Source organism: Hippichthys cyanospilos, chromosome 19 (genome assembly GCF_059441005.1).
Source record: "Hippichthys cyanospilos isolate Australia breed blue-spotted pipefish chromosome 19, RoL_Hcya_1.0, whole genome shotgun sequence".
Taxonomy (NCBI): domain Eukaryota; kingdom Metazoa; phylum Chordata; class Actinopteri; order Syngnathiformes; family Syngnathidae; genus Hippichthys; species Hippichthys cyanospilos.
The window spans coordinates 16,065,364-16,080,104 of record NC_142387.1 but is presented as its reverse complement, the minus strand read 5'-3'; the positions used below and the strand labels follow the sequence as shown (position 1 = coordinate 16,080,104).

The window sequence follows — 14,741 nt, the reverse complement described above, 5'->3', positions numbered from 1 at the left end:
TCGGAGGAGAGAGGGTTGGCGGAGGCTTGGGGTGGGAGGGTGCTGCTTTTTATTTTTTGCAGTGGGCCTTTGTGCGCCCCCTGAAACGCGCACGTCCCGGCCTCGGAGACTGACAAGAGTTGAGGCCGGAGGGCAAATCAGATGCTTGAGAGTGAAAGACGGATTAGCATGTGGAGGAAGGAGCAGCCCTTGTTTTTTAACCTCTGCCTTTGGCAGGGGGGGGAGAAAAAAAAGAAAAAAAACGTTTTCAAGGTTTCTCGGAATGGTTGGGGTGCCACTTCCGAATCGTACCTCGTTCCTCCTTCGCTCCCTGTTATATCCGTCTATTTTCTGTAGCCGCTTATCCTCACAAGGCTTGCTGGGGCCTATCCCAGCACACGGTGGGAACGTTGAACCGGCTGCCGGTTTGCAGGGCTAACAGAGGCCAACAAGCATTCACGCTCCCAATCACACCCGAGCGCGAGCCCGCCCAAGCCGGAGCGCCCCGAGAGAAACCACGTGGCCTCGGGGAGAACATGCAAACTCCGACAGGATTTGAACTCGGGTCCCAGAACCGAGCCGGCCGCAGTAATACGCTTCCGCCGCAAAGTCTCGGGGTAAAACGTTCGCTTTCCCTGGTCTCCGATCGCGGCAGCCGCGCTCTTTTCCACGCCGAAGGTTTCCAGATTGTTTTGACAATAGACGCACGGTCACGAGGGCGGCCTTTGGGATTCGGGGGAGTTTAAGCGGCGGCTCGCAGGTGCCGAAAGCGGCGGCCTCGCTAAAAGGCTTTCGGGGAAGAACGGCGCAACGCAGCGCCGGGCACCTTTCTAGTGGCGCGGGAAGTACCGAAGGCGGGGCGCGCGCTCTGATCAGCGCGGCGGCGAGCACAATTACCTTCTTTTCAAATCCTTCAGTGACACTGCAGGAGGAAGGAGGACTTTGAACAGTTGAAAGGCGCCAGCGCGCTTTCAAGCTCAAACGCGAGCAGGAAAGGCCTCTGAAATTTGTTCAGTGCTCCCCATCCACCATTAGCTTGTTTCTTCCTCTTGCCTGCAGGCATTTAAGCGCTTTTTGAAAAGATGTTAAGAAATTCAATCACCAGAGAGAGAGAGAGAGAGGGATAGTTCTAGTATTTTTTTTTTTTAGGTCCTCAGAGGCCCGGCCTGCTGCTTTTGTGCCGGGCTGAATAGACCGGCCAACTGGTAGAGGCCTGGATTCGGCAACCATGGGAAAAAAACAAAACAAACGGGAGGGCAAACTTCTCAAACCGGAAGAGAAAAGCTTCTTCTTCCTTTTCCGCTTTGGCCGCCGGCCGCCCGGGAGTCAATTGCGCTTTTGTGCCCGCGAGTGTTTGCTCAAGCGTGGAAGGTGCTCGGGGTCGCGGTAATGAAGCCCCCGAAGGTGCCAGATGGGACATTGATGAACCCCCGGGCTCGCCATGGTAACGGGGCACGCCGAGCGTGTGACACGGCCGCGATTGAGCCATTAGCGGCTCGACCTCACTGGGAGGGGCAAGTCGTAAAGCGCTTTGGCGCTGCCCCACGCTTTCCCGCCGTTTTCCGCGGCAACGTAACGGAGCTCGCTCCTGGCGCCGCTATCGGCTAAGTACGGTTTTAATCCCGAAAGCAATTGGAGTTACAGACTCCTTATGAAAAGCGCTCTAAGATTATTAATTAAAGATAGACTAGTATGTATCGTAATCCCCAAATACAAGTTGCGCTTTTTTTCCCCCCAAAAAGTGGACGCCAAAAGTATGGGCGAAGCGAGCAGCCTGAACCACCGTCAAAGTCCATCGTTGTTCGGACGCAGGAATATTACTAAAAGGGGGAGATTCTCCCGCTGATTCCATTAAGAGGGCACCGGTTAGCCAACGCGGAAAGGTGTCCCATTTGACTCGTTTATTAAGTGCAGTGTTTTGGCATACGCACACAATCATAAGCTTGGTAAGTGTGTTTTTTAAGGGCTGATAGCAATTGTGAGTAGCTACCTAACAATGAACAACTTTTGAAATATTCTCATTAAGTCATTTTTCTTTGAATTAAAATACATTTTAGAAGACATCCCAATTCTAACAAAAGGGTCATAAAACTGGTCCTTAGTTCCCTCCAGTAAATTTTTGAAATAACATCAGAATGTCCTCTAAAGTTTGCAGAAAGTTCAAATAGACACTTCCCAGAAGGTTTAAATAGATTTTCTATCGGCCATCAGTCTTTTCGAAGAAATGCAGATACCTGTCTTTTTGACGGCCTATTGCTAGTTTCGATAGATTTGAAGAGAAAAAGGCGATCCGTGTCACGTATGGGCAAAAACACCGGCACAAAGCTGCCGTACGAGCATAGCCTTAGGCCCAATACGTTTGACTTTGGGTAATGATGGCGAGCCGAGTATTTTTCGAGGTGGTCCTCGGTGTGAAAAGTTTGAAAAGCGCCGCCTTAAGCAACGCAAGGCGCCATCCTAGCAGCCAATTAGGAAGGAGAAAAGGCGCTAGCTTACGCGAGCCACCTTAAGGAGGCGCGAGGGGCGGAGGGGCGCCGGTGCTTCTCGTCCGCCCACGGGTCCCGCTCTCATTCCGTGACGAGTCGGCGGCGGCAAATTGTCGGGATCCTATAACGCGGAACTGACAGGCTGAGAGCGGAGTGAGCCGCCCTCATCCGCAGGAAATGACAGCGTCAGTTATGATATAAGCATTTAATCCCATACTGCACAGCCCGTGATCTTATTAAGGGAATAATGGCATTTATACGCTCTAAAGCTGGATTAATAGGTCTGCCTCTTGCAAAGCGCAATATTAACATAAAGGGATTTCGGGAATCGGGTTCAGCCGCCGACGCGGGCTGGAAAAAACGGAGGCCGCGAGTGCCACGCGCGCTGGTAAAAAAAAACAAAAAACATCCGCCGCTTCCTTGGCATGGTCTGACTTTGACATGCAGGAGCGCTCAAGCTAGCAGTTTATATTTATGAGCTTATTTGTCTGATGTTTTATAAATGGAGCCCATGTAGCAGTTAAAAGGCCGCCGGGCGCTCGCGTCTCCCCTCCAATTTTCGCTGTGGAGGCGCACTTAAGAAGGAAATACAAACATTCAAAAAGGGGTCTCCTGCGGACGTCTGGCCGGCGTTTTGGAAAACAACGCTAAACGCGTCAAAAGTCGTGCGTGTCAAAGCGATCGTTTGCATTACCAAGTTTCGACTGGCATGGACCGGCGCTTCTCAACAATTTTTCTCTAATGCAATTAGTTTTTTTTGTTTTTTTTTTTACCCACTCCCAGCTCACGGCATTTTTGGATGTGGGAAAAGCGGCTTTCAACAGACTCTCCCGTCGAGTGGAAATGTCATCGCCTTGCCTTTGTTACTCCTTGAATCGTCTTAAATCGGGGGTAGACGACGATCCCTCTCCGGTCGTGGAGAGCCGCTATCCTGCATGTTTTGATGTCTCCCCTCTACGACACGCCTTATTCAAACAATCAGCTCGTCATCCAGCAGAATCCCCATGACCATTCTGACCCCTTGAATCGGCTGCGTTATAAGAGGGAGACATCAAATACACGCAGGATGGCAGCTCCCCAGAGCTAATTGTCTGAAATCAATCGTTTTGATCCATCCGCCCACCTACCTACCTATAAGTTTGAGCAGTGATTCTAGGATAGGATATCAGGTGCTTCTACGTACGTCGTACTTTGTTGTACAGTCGGGTGAAAAACCCTTTTTGCGACTTGCGTATTTTGAAGCAGGTCACACATAGACATTCCCCGTGTAGCGAAGAAAGAAAGAAAGACAAGAGGAGGGTTAACGCCTAATACTCCGGTGGAGCGGACGAACGACTCGTTGCCCCCTTAGTCCCTCTTGCGTAGATGGCAGTTCAAAGGTCAAAGCTCATGTCAAAGGCCGTGTCTTTCTTGGCTGAGCTCAGCCCTTGAACTCAACTCGGCGTTTATCCTCTTCTTCAGCCAGCGTGCCAGGAAGCTTTCCCCCCAGAGATCCGCGCTCCTCCCAATTTCTCCGTCAGACAGCGGATGAGAGATTTAGTTTAAGAGCCGTCCGAGGGGGGGATGGGAAGGGGAGGCCGGGAGGGGGTGCTTGATACAAGCCATGACGCTGTTTAATGGGCAGCTTGGAATGCGGTCGGGAAGCCTCTCTCGCTCTCTCCATGGGAATTATGGAGGAGAGAAAAAAAAGCTGAATTTAAGAGCAGACTTCTGGGAAATCCTCAAGTTTGACTCCCGCATGCGTGTGTTTACACTGGTGGTAAAAAGCCTCGAGTTGGTTGCAGGTGAGGAAAGTCTGTGTATTTCTTTTTATTATTGATATAACGAGGATGCAGCCGGAACAAGACAAACGACGTGACAATCTGTCAACCTTGCGATGTTTTGTTTCGGAGTCCCGCTGACTCGAATGTTTACACTGTGCGATTCCGCCGCGACCTGTGCCGTGTTTTCCGCACTATAAGGCGCACCCAAAAGCCTTGAATTTTCTCGGTAGCTGACGGTGCACCTTCTAATCCGGCGTTCCGAAAGGCAAGGAAAACATGAGTCCAAACACGAGGAGTTGTTCTTCCTTCATGATGTGTTTTTTGTCGGGCGGCCCGCCCGGGGGGTCTCAAGCGCCCTCGTGTGCGCAGCGTCTCTCCTAACAAAGCCCTTGTGGTCATTCGGCAGAGGACGAGAGCTCGGGCCCGCCCTACCACCGCGAGCGGCGAAACGCCCTCAGCTCGGAGCGCGGCGTGAGCGAGGAGCCCTCCACCTCCACCGAGGAGCGGCCCTCGCCGCTCAAGAAGGAGCTCCCCGGCTCGCTGCCTCACCTGGCCGAACACGCCCTGCCCTACCGGGGGACCCTCTTCGCCATGGACCCCCGCAACGGATACCTGGACTCGCACTACAGTAAGAAACTTGCAAGTGTTCTTTCTATGAGAGGGAGTTCAGTCTTTCCTCGCAATTTGCATGAGGGAATAGGACAAAGTGTGAAAGCATGACAGCACAAGCTGAGCCTGGCGCGTTGAGAAAACGGACAGAGTTAGCGGCTGCTCACCATGCGCTGTGTGTTTTGTTTGTGCCCAAAAAGACACATGTCCAATGATTCTACTTCATGGATTACACTTCTCGCAGAGGTGTTTCGGTCCCCACCGCCACGAAAAACGAAGGAACTTTGTGATTATATCATTTTTGTTGATTAGGGCCCTTGAAGAAATAGGGTTGGCAGGAGTCTCACATCACAAGTCCTTAATCTGTTCTCAGTATTCTCACTTTGAAATTGCGACTACGCTCGGAATGATGACACTTTAGTGGGAACGTAAACTATTCTCAAAATTGTGACTTTAACGCTTTCAATACTCACTTTAGTGAGAATTCTGAGCGAGTCACAAATCTGAGATAAAAGTGGGCACCCTGCCGACATTTTTTCTTTCTTCACTAATTCCCTTTTGTAGTTTCACGATTGTTTTTGTAGCATTGGTGAGAAAAGTTTTCGCTTGTTTTTTTCGTTGTTCGAGCGAGTCATTCAGCGGTATGTGTGAGAGGTAATTCCACCCGTCCCCGACGGCCCGTCATACGTGGCGCAGGCGCGGTTAGCGCGGCCAGCGCTCCCGCTTAATTCCCTCATTAGGGCGAGCTCGCTCTCGTCGACTCACACTTCAAACGGGCCAAAGTCAAGCAGCCCCCCCCCCTTCACCCCAAACCCTCTCCGATCCCCTCCCACCTCGCAACCGCGAGACCTTACAAGCAGGCGTAAGCCTTACGTGAGATAGCGGAGATAATCTGAGGCAAAGGTGGACGGCGGCCAGATGATTGGGTTAGCGAGAGGCTGATTAGGAGGCTAATTGCCTGTTGGGTTTGCCGTCAATCGCCCCGAGATCGGGTTCGGGCCCGCGGCTGATGAAAAGTCCAGCGGAGCCCGACCGGCGAGAGTGACTCTATTTACTGATGGGAAAACGCACTTGAAAAAAAGGCCGCGCGGGTGACGCTGACGACATTAGCGGCCATTACGTCGCGGCCTAACTCAGCAACGCTGCCACTTCTCGTTTCGGCAACCCGGACGCCTTTGTGCGCGTGTGTGTGTTTGTGTGTGTGAGGAAGGAGCCCCGCGGGTCACGGACCACTCAAGCACTTGCGGGAAGGGGTGGGGGGTGTGAGGGGGGGGTTCACACTGTAGCTAAGGGTCATGCGGAAAAGTCAATCTGATTGAGTTCAAAGGCTGAACAAAATAGCCTCTCCGGCCTCACGAGGCCCACAGAATATCTTAAAATGACTTTTTGATAGGACCGAGTCAAGACTGAGACAAAACCACCAATTTTTTTTGCTTGAACGTTGACACCGAGACAAGGCCGAGAAATTTGGCGGTCGAGACCGGAAGTTGAGAAATCGCAAAAATATGACCGGTATCTTTTTCTTCACTGAATTTACAACAAAAACAAATCCTGCTGTTGTTTTTGACACAATCCAATGAAACAAATTCAACCAAATTTGTTGTTTCACTCAACGCCAGCTATTGTCGTGTTTATCAAATGTCCCCGAGTCAAGACAAGAGTAAAAATACCTAAAAAATACCTACGAGTTAGGACCCAGACCTCAGACAGACAGCTCGAGACCTAATCGATGTGCCAACCGGACTAGGCGCTAGCTAGAATAACCGAATGCACGTAATATGGCGTACTTTTCCAGTCCTAAATTTCAGCTCGCTTTAACCAGAGGCTGTTTTTTATAGCCTCCGCCCGCCATCCTGCCGTTTCACTTCACCGCACCATAACTCATAATAACCGTAAACAAGTGATGAATTCCCCACGGTTGGCATAATTAATAATCCCGTTGCAGACTATTTTTATCGGGGATCCATATTCAGAATTGTACGTAAGCAAAGCCGTTTGCTCACGTTTCCGCTCATAATCGCCAGCCACAAAACGCATTAGCGTCAGTGGTCAGAGTTATGATCTGTGGAAAAGCCCCCTCCCCTCCTCCCGCGGGCCGCAGGTGTTGGGAACACGGGAGGTGAATGGGGTTCCCTCAAGGCGCCCGTCTTTCACTTCCCCGGCTTTGAAGTAGGGGTCACCCGCGCTTGTATCCCAAGGTGTCACATGCGGCGCGCTCGTTTGATTCTGTCAGGAGTGAGAAACCTACTTCCCCAAATATAAGACACCTTTTTCTTCTGCGCCTTATACGCAGTAACATAGAAAATTTGACCCCAAAATTACGGGTGCGTCTTATACGCGGGTGCGCCTTATATTAGGGGAACGCGTGTATTTTTGAAACAATTCTTTTTGTTTTCCCAAATGCTCGCCGAAGCTGTAACACACAGATGCGGTCTCACCTCCTTAAAATTGCTCCCAGGTGCGTACCGGTGATGGAGAGGCCCGACACAATAAGATCCAAGCTCATAAATCGGCTTAGTGTCTGTTGCGGCCCGCGTCGGCGTCTAATGCGGCGACGCCACCTGCAGCCTCCGCGCACCTGGCGGCCGCTTCCCGGCTTGTTTCCGTTCAAGCCGACGCGTCAACGTCCTCGGCCTGAGCCCGTGTTTACTTTTGGGCTTTCCACCCACTCGAGCTCAACGCGGAGGAGCCACCAAGGAAACGTGGCCCCCATTGTTAGCGTTAGCTAATCGCGCCGATGCCTAGGTCTTAGCCGCTTTTCTCGGGCAAACACGCAGGATCCCTTCTTACTAATACACCGCCGGCTTTTGGCGCCGGGGATAAGGAGGAAGGGATTTCGCCGTGGATTAATGAGGGAGGCGTCTGTTTGTTTAAAAAGATCCTAATTGTCTTTAAGTGCCAACGCCGCATCTGTTTACATTATGCGCCGATTAGCCGGTCAGCGGTCCAGCAACAGTCTGCTTCTTTAAAAGTGAGTCTTTCTTAAAACGTTTTGCCAAGGCTGGAGACAAAGCCCATTCTTTCTTTTCAGGCCACGGATCGCTTGCAAATGTTAAAACGGCGGCTCAAACACCAGGGAACGCGGCGGTGAAAAAGTCACAATCTCCCCGCTTAAGAACCGGCTTGGCAAAGTGACTTTATTTTTACGGCGCGGCGATGACCGTCTTCGGTCCTCGCACAAAAGCCCCCTTGTCCTTGACTGATGGCACAATCCGAGCACGCTGAGCCGGAGGCTGCGCAGGCGCGGATCTCCCGCCCGCCGGATCCCCGTTGGATAGGATCTCCGCTAACCCCGCCGACTCAGGCCGGCCGGAGGTGACTACTCCCCGGATCAGTCCGGGATCGCCGGGGAAAGGAGGTCACGGGGGTCGTAAAAGGCATGCGGTGAGCCGATCTCTGCGGCCGCTCAGCCGTAGCGCCTTTGTCCGTGCCAGGTTCACCGGATAGACATTTGGAAGGAACTGTACTTCTTCAGCTCGTGCATGAGAAACCCTCTCTTTTTATTTGATACAGAAGTCTCTAATTACACGAAGGTTCCTACCCTAGAAAGAAAAAAAAACATGGCCGAAACCCAGTGCACTTGTGCTTCTATGCGTGTGTATGATTAGTACATGCGTGGCAAAGCGTTCGGCGCGCCAAGACGACGGTTTTAGTGAGACCTTGGTTAGTAACGCAGTTTTAAACGTATTTCAAAAAAAATCAGCTCTATTGAAGACCTCATTTGGAGGAGTGTTCAAGTGTCCAAGTGTAGGCTAGTTCAAGTCCAACCTAGTTAAGTTTTCTTGCAGTTCTAGTCCGAGGAAACCTCAAGTGCAAATTGACTTTGTTTAGTTTTATTGCAGTCCTTGCGCAGTTCTAGTCCTAACACAGGTGAAGTCTAGTTTTATAGACTGCTGATCTAAAGTCACTTGATGTGAGTTCTAGGATCGTTCAAGCGTACCTTTTGATGTAGTTTTATTGCATTCATACGTAAGTCTAGTTGAAGCAGCGTTCGAGTGTCCTTCTGGTTTGTTTTTTTCTAGTCAGCCGTTGGTCTAGTTCTACAGTTCAATCTAGTTGTAGCATTATTTCTAGCTTAGTTGAGTGTTGGTGCTTCCCTCGTCGTCTGTTTCGAGTCGGAGGCGACTTCTACCTGGATCGCTCCGGGATCGGCAAAGGAGAGGAACAGAGGTCGGGCGAGGTTGACGGGTCGCAAAACTGCTGCGGCGAGCCGATCTCAAGGGTCGCTGATCCGCGGCGTCCGTCCGCGTTGGTCTCCATATCAAAATGCAGCTGACCAGTGAACTGAGTGAGCCGGCTGTCGCGGCCGCGGAACGTGATCGGCACGACAACGGCCTCGTAGTGCCGACAAGTAATTACAGCGCTCCGCTTCATGTGGACGGCACGAGACATTTCCATTTATCTTCGACTGTGTGCGTATGTTTTGGATGGAGGGGTTACCGCTTGCGGGGGGGGGGGGGTTAGTAAACCAAAGAGCGACCCTCCGAGAACTGGACAAAATGTGGCTTGGCGTGACGAGGTTAGAAGACCAAGGAGAAATTCTTATAAACTATCAAATCATGTTCCGTGAGTTCTGAGTTTGTTTGAGTGTAGTTCTTTTGTAGTTGTAATTGTCCTAGGGAGATTTAGTGCATTTCTACCTCCATTTTATTGCGGTTTTCCTTCGAGTTTGACCTTAGCAGAGTTGAATTGTTATTCTGGTGCAGTCCTTGTTTACCCGAACGAAGCGAGTTCGATTGTCAGAGACACAACTCATCCTGGTCGTCATCCCTTCAAACTGTTGCCCTCTGCTCAGCGATACAGGGCTCAAAAAGCCGGGCAAACAGACTCAGAGACAGCTAGTCCCCAGAGCTCTGAAAAACAACAAAACAAGAACGCCCTGCTAATAACAACACTTGCACTCCTGTGAAACCAAGATTTCTTGACTATGGTTATGACTGTCTGATTTATTCTATTTTCGATTTAATCTATTATTAACGAGTTATTCTATTTATTATCCGTATTGTTAGTCTATTCTCGTCTAGCGCAGTCTAGTCCATTCTAGTGTTGTCTTCGAGCGGAGGTGTCCAAACTACGACTTTTTCTCATCTGTTTCCCTTTTCTCGCTTCCCTCTTTTTATCTTGTTCTTATTTTTTTCTTGTTTGCATCTTTTTTTATTGTTTGCTTATTTTCTCGTTTGCCTCTATTTTTGTTCGCTTCTTTTTTCTTGTTTGCATGTTTTCCCTTTGTTTGGTTCTTGTTTGTTTGCTTCGTTTTTCTCGTGTGCCTCTCTCTCGTAAGGTGTTTTCGCTTTATGCTCGCGATCGATTACCTTTTTTCTCTGCTCGGTGTTTTTGTTTGTGCTATTTGCACGTCAGGGCCACCGTCGTGGTGAGTGGCCTTACCCGGTTGAAATCAAACAATGTCCTGCTAGGTTAGTTGTCTTCAAAGCGGTGTGCCTTCAAAGAAAGCCCGCGGCGAGAAAATACGGGTGAATTGTAACGCGGCTCTAGTTCTACTAGGGTTCAAGTGTCGCTCTAGTTTAGTGTAGCGCTTTGAAAAGCAAAGACGCGAGCGACCCTCCGAGAACCGACTCGACGCCTTGAAAGAAAGCCCGAGGTGCCAAGACACGGGTTAAATGTTTGTCTTTGCGAGGCCCGAATGGCGGCGCGGTCCCTCGGCATCCGGCGGAAGAAGCCCCGGGCGCGCTGCGGGCAAGCCAAAGGGACGCCTTCCATCCGCGGCCGACGCCTTTCATCAGGACAGAACAACACGGGGGTCCCGGTGGTCCGGCACACCAGGGATAATCAGATCATCCTCTTTTTACAGCTTATTAGCGGCACGGCTCACTCGCAAGATGGGCCCTGATCACTTTCCCTTTGTAGCCGGCGTCTCATGACTTGAAGGCTGGGGAGTGGGGAGTGGGGGGGGGGGGGGGGGCTCATCATTTTCAAGCGTCTTCAAGTCATGTGATGCGGTCCGGAGAAATAACGACGCGTCTCGTTAACAATGACGAGATTAAACGCGAAGGGGCTAAAGGAGAATTAAGCAGAATTTCTAGGGAACTTAGCACGTTCAAAGCGGAGCGTTTCGCCGGCGTATCAGGCCGACAACATCTGTCGTAGTGCAGCCGTAGCAGTTTTTTTTTCTTTTCTACAACTTCCGCCTTTTCTTAATCGCGCCATTCACCCGCGCGCACAAAAAGCAAGATTTGCGGCGTCTTGACGACAATGGCACTTTGATTACAGCTTCGCTAGCCTCATTATTAGCAGGATAATCGCTTGTGTTTGTGCTAGTTAGTTCAGGCCCATTGCTCATGTTTTTTTTGAGCGTCTCCATAAGATAAACTAACTTTGTTGCCTTTGCTTGACTTGAGCTGCTTTGCACTTCTAATGAGATACAAAAACATGCTGATCGTGCTGTTTGTTCCCCTCTGCTAAAGTTCACTCCCAATTGTACTGGTACTAGTTTGGATTTCATTATATAATCGACGTGGCACTCGTTTAGTTCGTTGGCGTCAGATGCGCTTTATAAAGCGGTGCACCTTATAGTGCGGAAAATACGGTCGTTAAAATTTAGTGGTATTATAAATGACAAGTGGCTGCCTTCCCTGTTTTTTGTTTTTTTTCTTTCAGTTCTGGTCAGACCATAGTGGTTGGATCCCGCCTAGTCGGTTGCCGTCACCTGTTTTCGTCGGTTCGCTTGGGTTTTCTCGAGTCCCGTTTCTTTTTTTCATAAGTTTACTTCTGGTTTTTGGGTCGTTGCCGTTTTTTTTTTTACCTTGTTTGTTCAGTCTTTCTTCACCATATCAAATGATGATTCTCGAGCTCATCCTGCACCCGTCTCCCCTCCGTCTCGGGTCCGCGATCCCCGCATCCGCGTCCGAACGAAATACTCTGAATCCGAGAGGCCGGGAGTCCGCGGGAGCAGAGAGCAAAGCGATCGGCGCCGGGAGCCGAGGCGACGCTTGGCAGGCGAGCCGCAGGAGTGAGTAACAAAGCTCAAAATGAAGAGAGACATGAAAGAACGAGAGCGCAAGGAGGTCAGAGCCATCACAGGCTTTAGCGTTGCCTTCAAAGATGCCCGAGACAGGTGGCAGCTCCAGACAATCTCCCGGCGCAGAGCAGCATCCTCTCAGGAGGAGATAAGGGATTCCTTTGCGCCGGGCCCCCGCCCCGACCGTCTCCGGGCTCTCCCTTTGATGTGGCTCCGCCGCCGGCACCGGGTGCCCGCCGGGGCGGACCTTCGGGATGCGGCGCCCCGGCCCCGGCAACTTCTCCGCTCTCATTAAAGCCCCCGCGCCGGCGCTTAATCCTCCACGAGATTTTGGCGAGGTCGGTGTCGGGGAAGCCCGGAGCGCCACCCGCGTGACGAAGAGGCCAAAAATCGGCGTGACGCAACTTCTTCCTGGTATTTTGCCTCTTGTTTCCCTTGATAGCACCTTGCAATCTTGGCGGATTACTCCCCGCCGGACGCGCTTGACGCGGATGCGCTAAATGGATTACAACTTTGTACTTGTTTTGGAATACGGGGTGAAAACAAGAGATTAGCTTCCGGAGAGAAGGCTAGCAAAAGTAGGAGAGCCTCTGGAGTTGAAGTGCACTTCTGCCCCACTTCCGATCTACTTCCGGTTTAGTCTAGTGGAGGTCATGTGCGGTCCTGGGCTGCTTTTGCTCAGTGGTACTTCATTTATACAACATGTGCGGTACGTCTTATTGAAAGGGGGTTAAAGTTTCGGGCTATTGCAAATGTTGAAAATGATCCATCAATCATATGCGATATGTTGCTGCATGTTTCAATCGTTTCGCTCTTAATTTGAAACGAAACTGTGCAGTCCTTATCAGGGCAAATTACAAATGACAAATGATTACATTTGATATGCTGATACCCTCAGGAACCTTGTTAAAATCTCATGAAACCCAGTAGTACTGTCAGGTACTCCCAGGGGTACTCATCTTGTAGTTCTAATGTATAGTTCATGTATTGATCTAATGTAGTTGTTTTGCAATACTCCTGAATACTTCCCTGTAGAACAGACTAGCTTTGGTGTAGTACTAGTGTAAATGTAGAGGACTAGTAGTATCGTCGCAATGTGGTTTCGGTCCAGTTCTCGTTACCGGGTCGCACGTTTGGCTCGTCATCTCCCTTGCGATTGTCGTAGAGAGTTTCACAATCCGACGCTTGGCAACGACTTTATTTGGAAAGATTGCGGCCCGTGTTTGTCCCCTATCTTGGACATCAGCGATAACGCAGTCGGCGGAGGGAAAGGCCCGGGACGTTTGCCGACCCCGTAGACATAACAAGGTTTCTTTGCGAGTTAGCACAAACGCCGGCCATTAAAGCAGAATGTCGGAACGGGGCCCAATAAATCCCTGCGAGGGCCAAAATAAAAGAGACGTAAGCCGGCGCTGGAGAGTTAGCTTGAGGTTTAAATCAACTGGCCCTGCGTCGGAGACATATCAGCGTTTGGGGGGGGAGATAAAGACTCTTGTGGGGGAGGGGAGTGGGCTTGAGTTTTTTTCCAGCTCCTAAACTGCTGTGTGAATCTCTCTCAGCTTGGGAGGGGGCCTTTGGGCGGAGAGGCCGGCACATAGCGCTTTGTTGGCCTTATCCCAATCTGGAGAAATTCAGCAAATGTGGGAGATGGACGCTGGGAGGATGGGCTCTCGCGTGCTGACTTCCTCTCTCTGGCAAGACCGGGTCCTCTCTCTAGTCGCTGATAAATACCCCGATTACCCAAATATAAGATGCACTTTTTTTCGTCGATTTGGAAATATGCATTCAAAATGACGCGTCCGGCACGCAGCGAACGAGAGCGCTCAACATTTGTGATAGATTTTAACTAACCGAACTGGGAAAAATCGATAAATGGAAATGCTACGAATGATAAAAACAGATCAACACGTGTCCCCCTCCTCCGCCCTTTGGCTGGCTGCGTCTCCCGCAAAGCGACGACACACGTTATAATTTGAGGCGCGAGTAACATGCGCGCCAACGGCTTCTCGCAAAGTGGGAAACGTCTTCCAAACCTGATATTAACTCCAAATGTTTAGCTCCAGACTTAATGGCAGCTGTGCGTTAAGGCCGCCTATTTGGGGCCCCTTCCGCGGGCTTCTTTTTTCATCTATTTTTACACTTTTTGGGCCGGATGATGGGGTATCCCTCTCTAGGCGCCGTGGACTCGCGGTTGACTCCGAGTGGAGTTCTCCACGGCTGTTTACTTTTTCTACTGTGCTGTCATCTCGAACTGTACACACGGACTAGTTTGTTCTTATACAGCTCCACTCGTCTTTATCTTGCAATTCTAGTGTAGCTCCACTGGAGTTCTAATGCAGTTCTAGTGTAGTTGTAGATGACCGTATTTTCCGCACTATAAGGGACACCTTCAATGAATGGCCTATTTAAAGCTGTTTTCATATATATTGCACAGTGTAAACATTGAAGTGGACAGGAGTCTAAAAACATTGCACGGTCTGGTTAACAGATTGCGGTGGCATTTGTCTTGTCCTGGCTGCTTCCTGCTTATATTAATAATAATAAAAAGTCGTGCAGTTTAGGCACCGTATAAGGCACAGCAGCTTTTAAAGTGCTTTTGAGAAAATGAAAGGATTTTAGGTGCGCCTTAGGGTGCAGAAAATACAGTACAAAACACCCTTTTTAAAGACACCCTAAATATTATTCAACTAGAAGCAAAAAAAAAAAAAAAAGTTTGACGACAATTAAATGGAAAAAATGAAAAGTAAATGTTTAAAAGGGGGTCGATGCTCTTTTTCTTTCGACAGCATTCGAGTGTCCATTAAAAGACGGGGCAATTAGCGTCCCGCTACCAACGGAGGGCAACTTATATTTGGGAAACTAATGAGCCTCGTCAAAGTTTGCCTCTAATTGCCTTTTCATTAAGACCCACTTGTAATCGTGTCTTAA

General features: G+C 50.1%; 1 protein-coding gene across 2 annotated transcripts in view; it reads left to right on the top strand.

Moving 5' to 3' along the window:
• gli3 (GLI family zinc finger 3) overlaps window positions 1-14,741 on the top strand; it is an 83,483-nt gene that overhangs the window by 31,359 nt on the left and 37,383 nt on the right. For both annotated transcript variants that reach the window (XM_088402141.1, XM_088402139.1), the window contains exon 3: window positions 4,635-4,856. In XM_088402141.1, coding sequence (XP_088258267.1) covers window positions 4,635-4,856 — 222 coding nt within the window. The remainder of the gene's footprint in view (window positions 1-4,634; window positions 4,857-14,741) is intronic.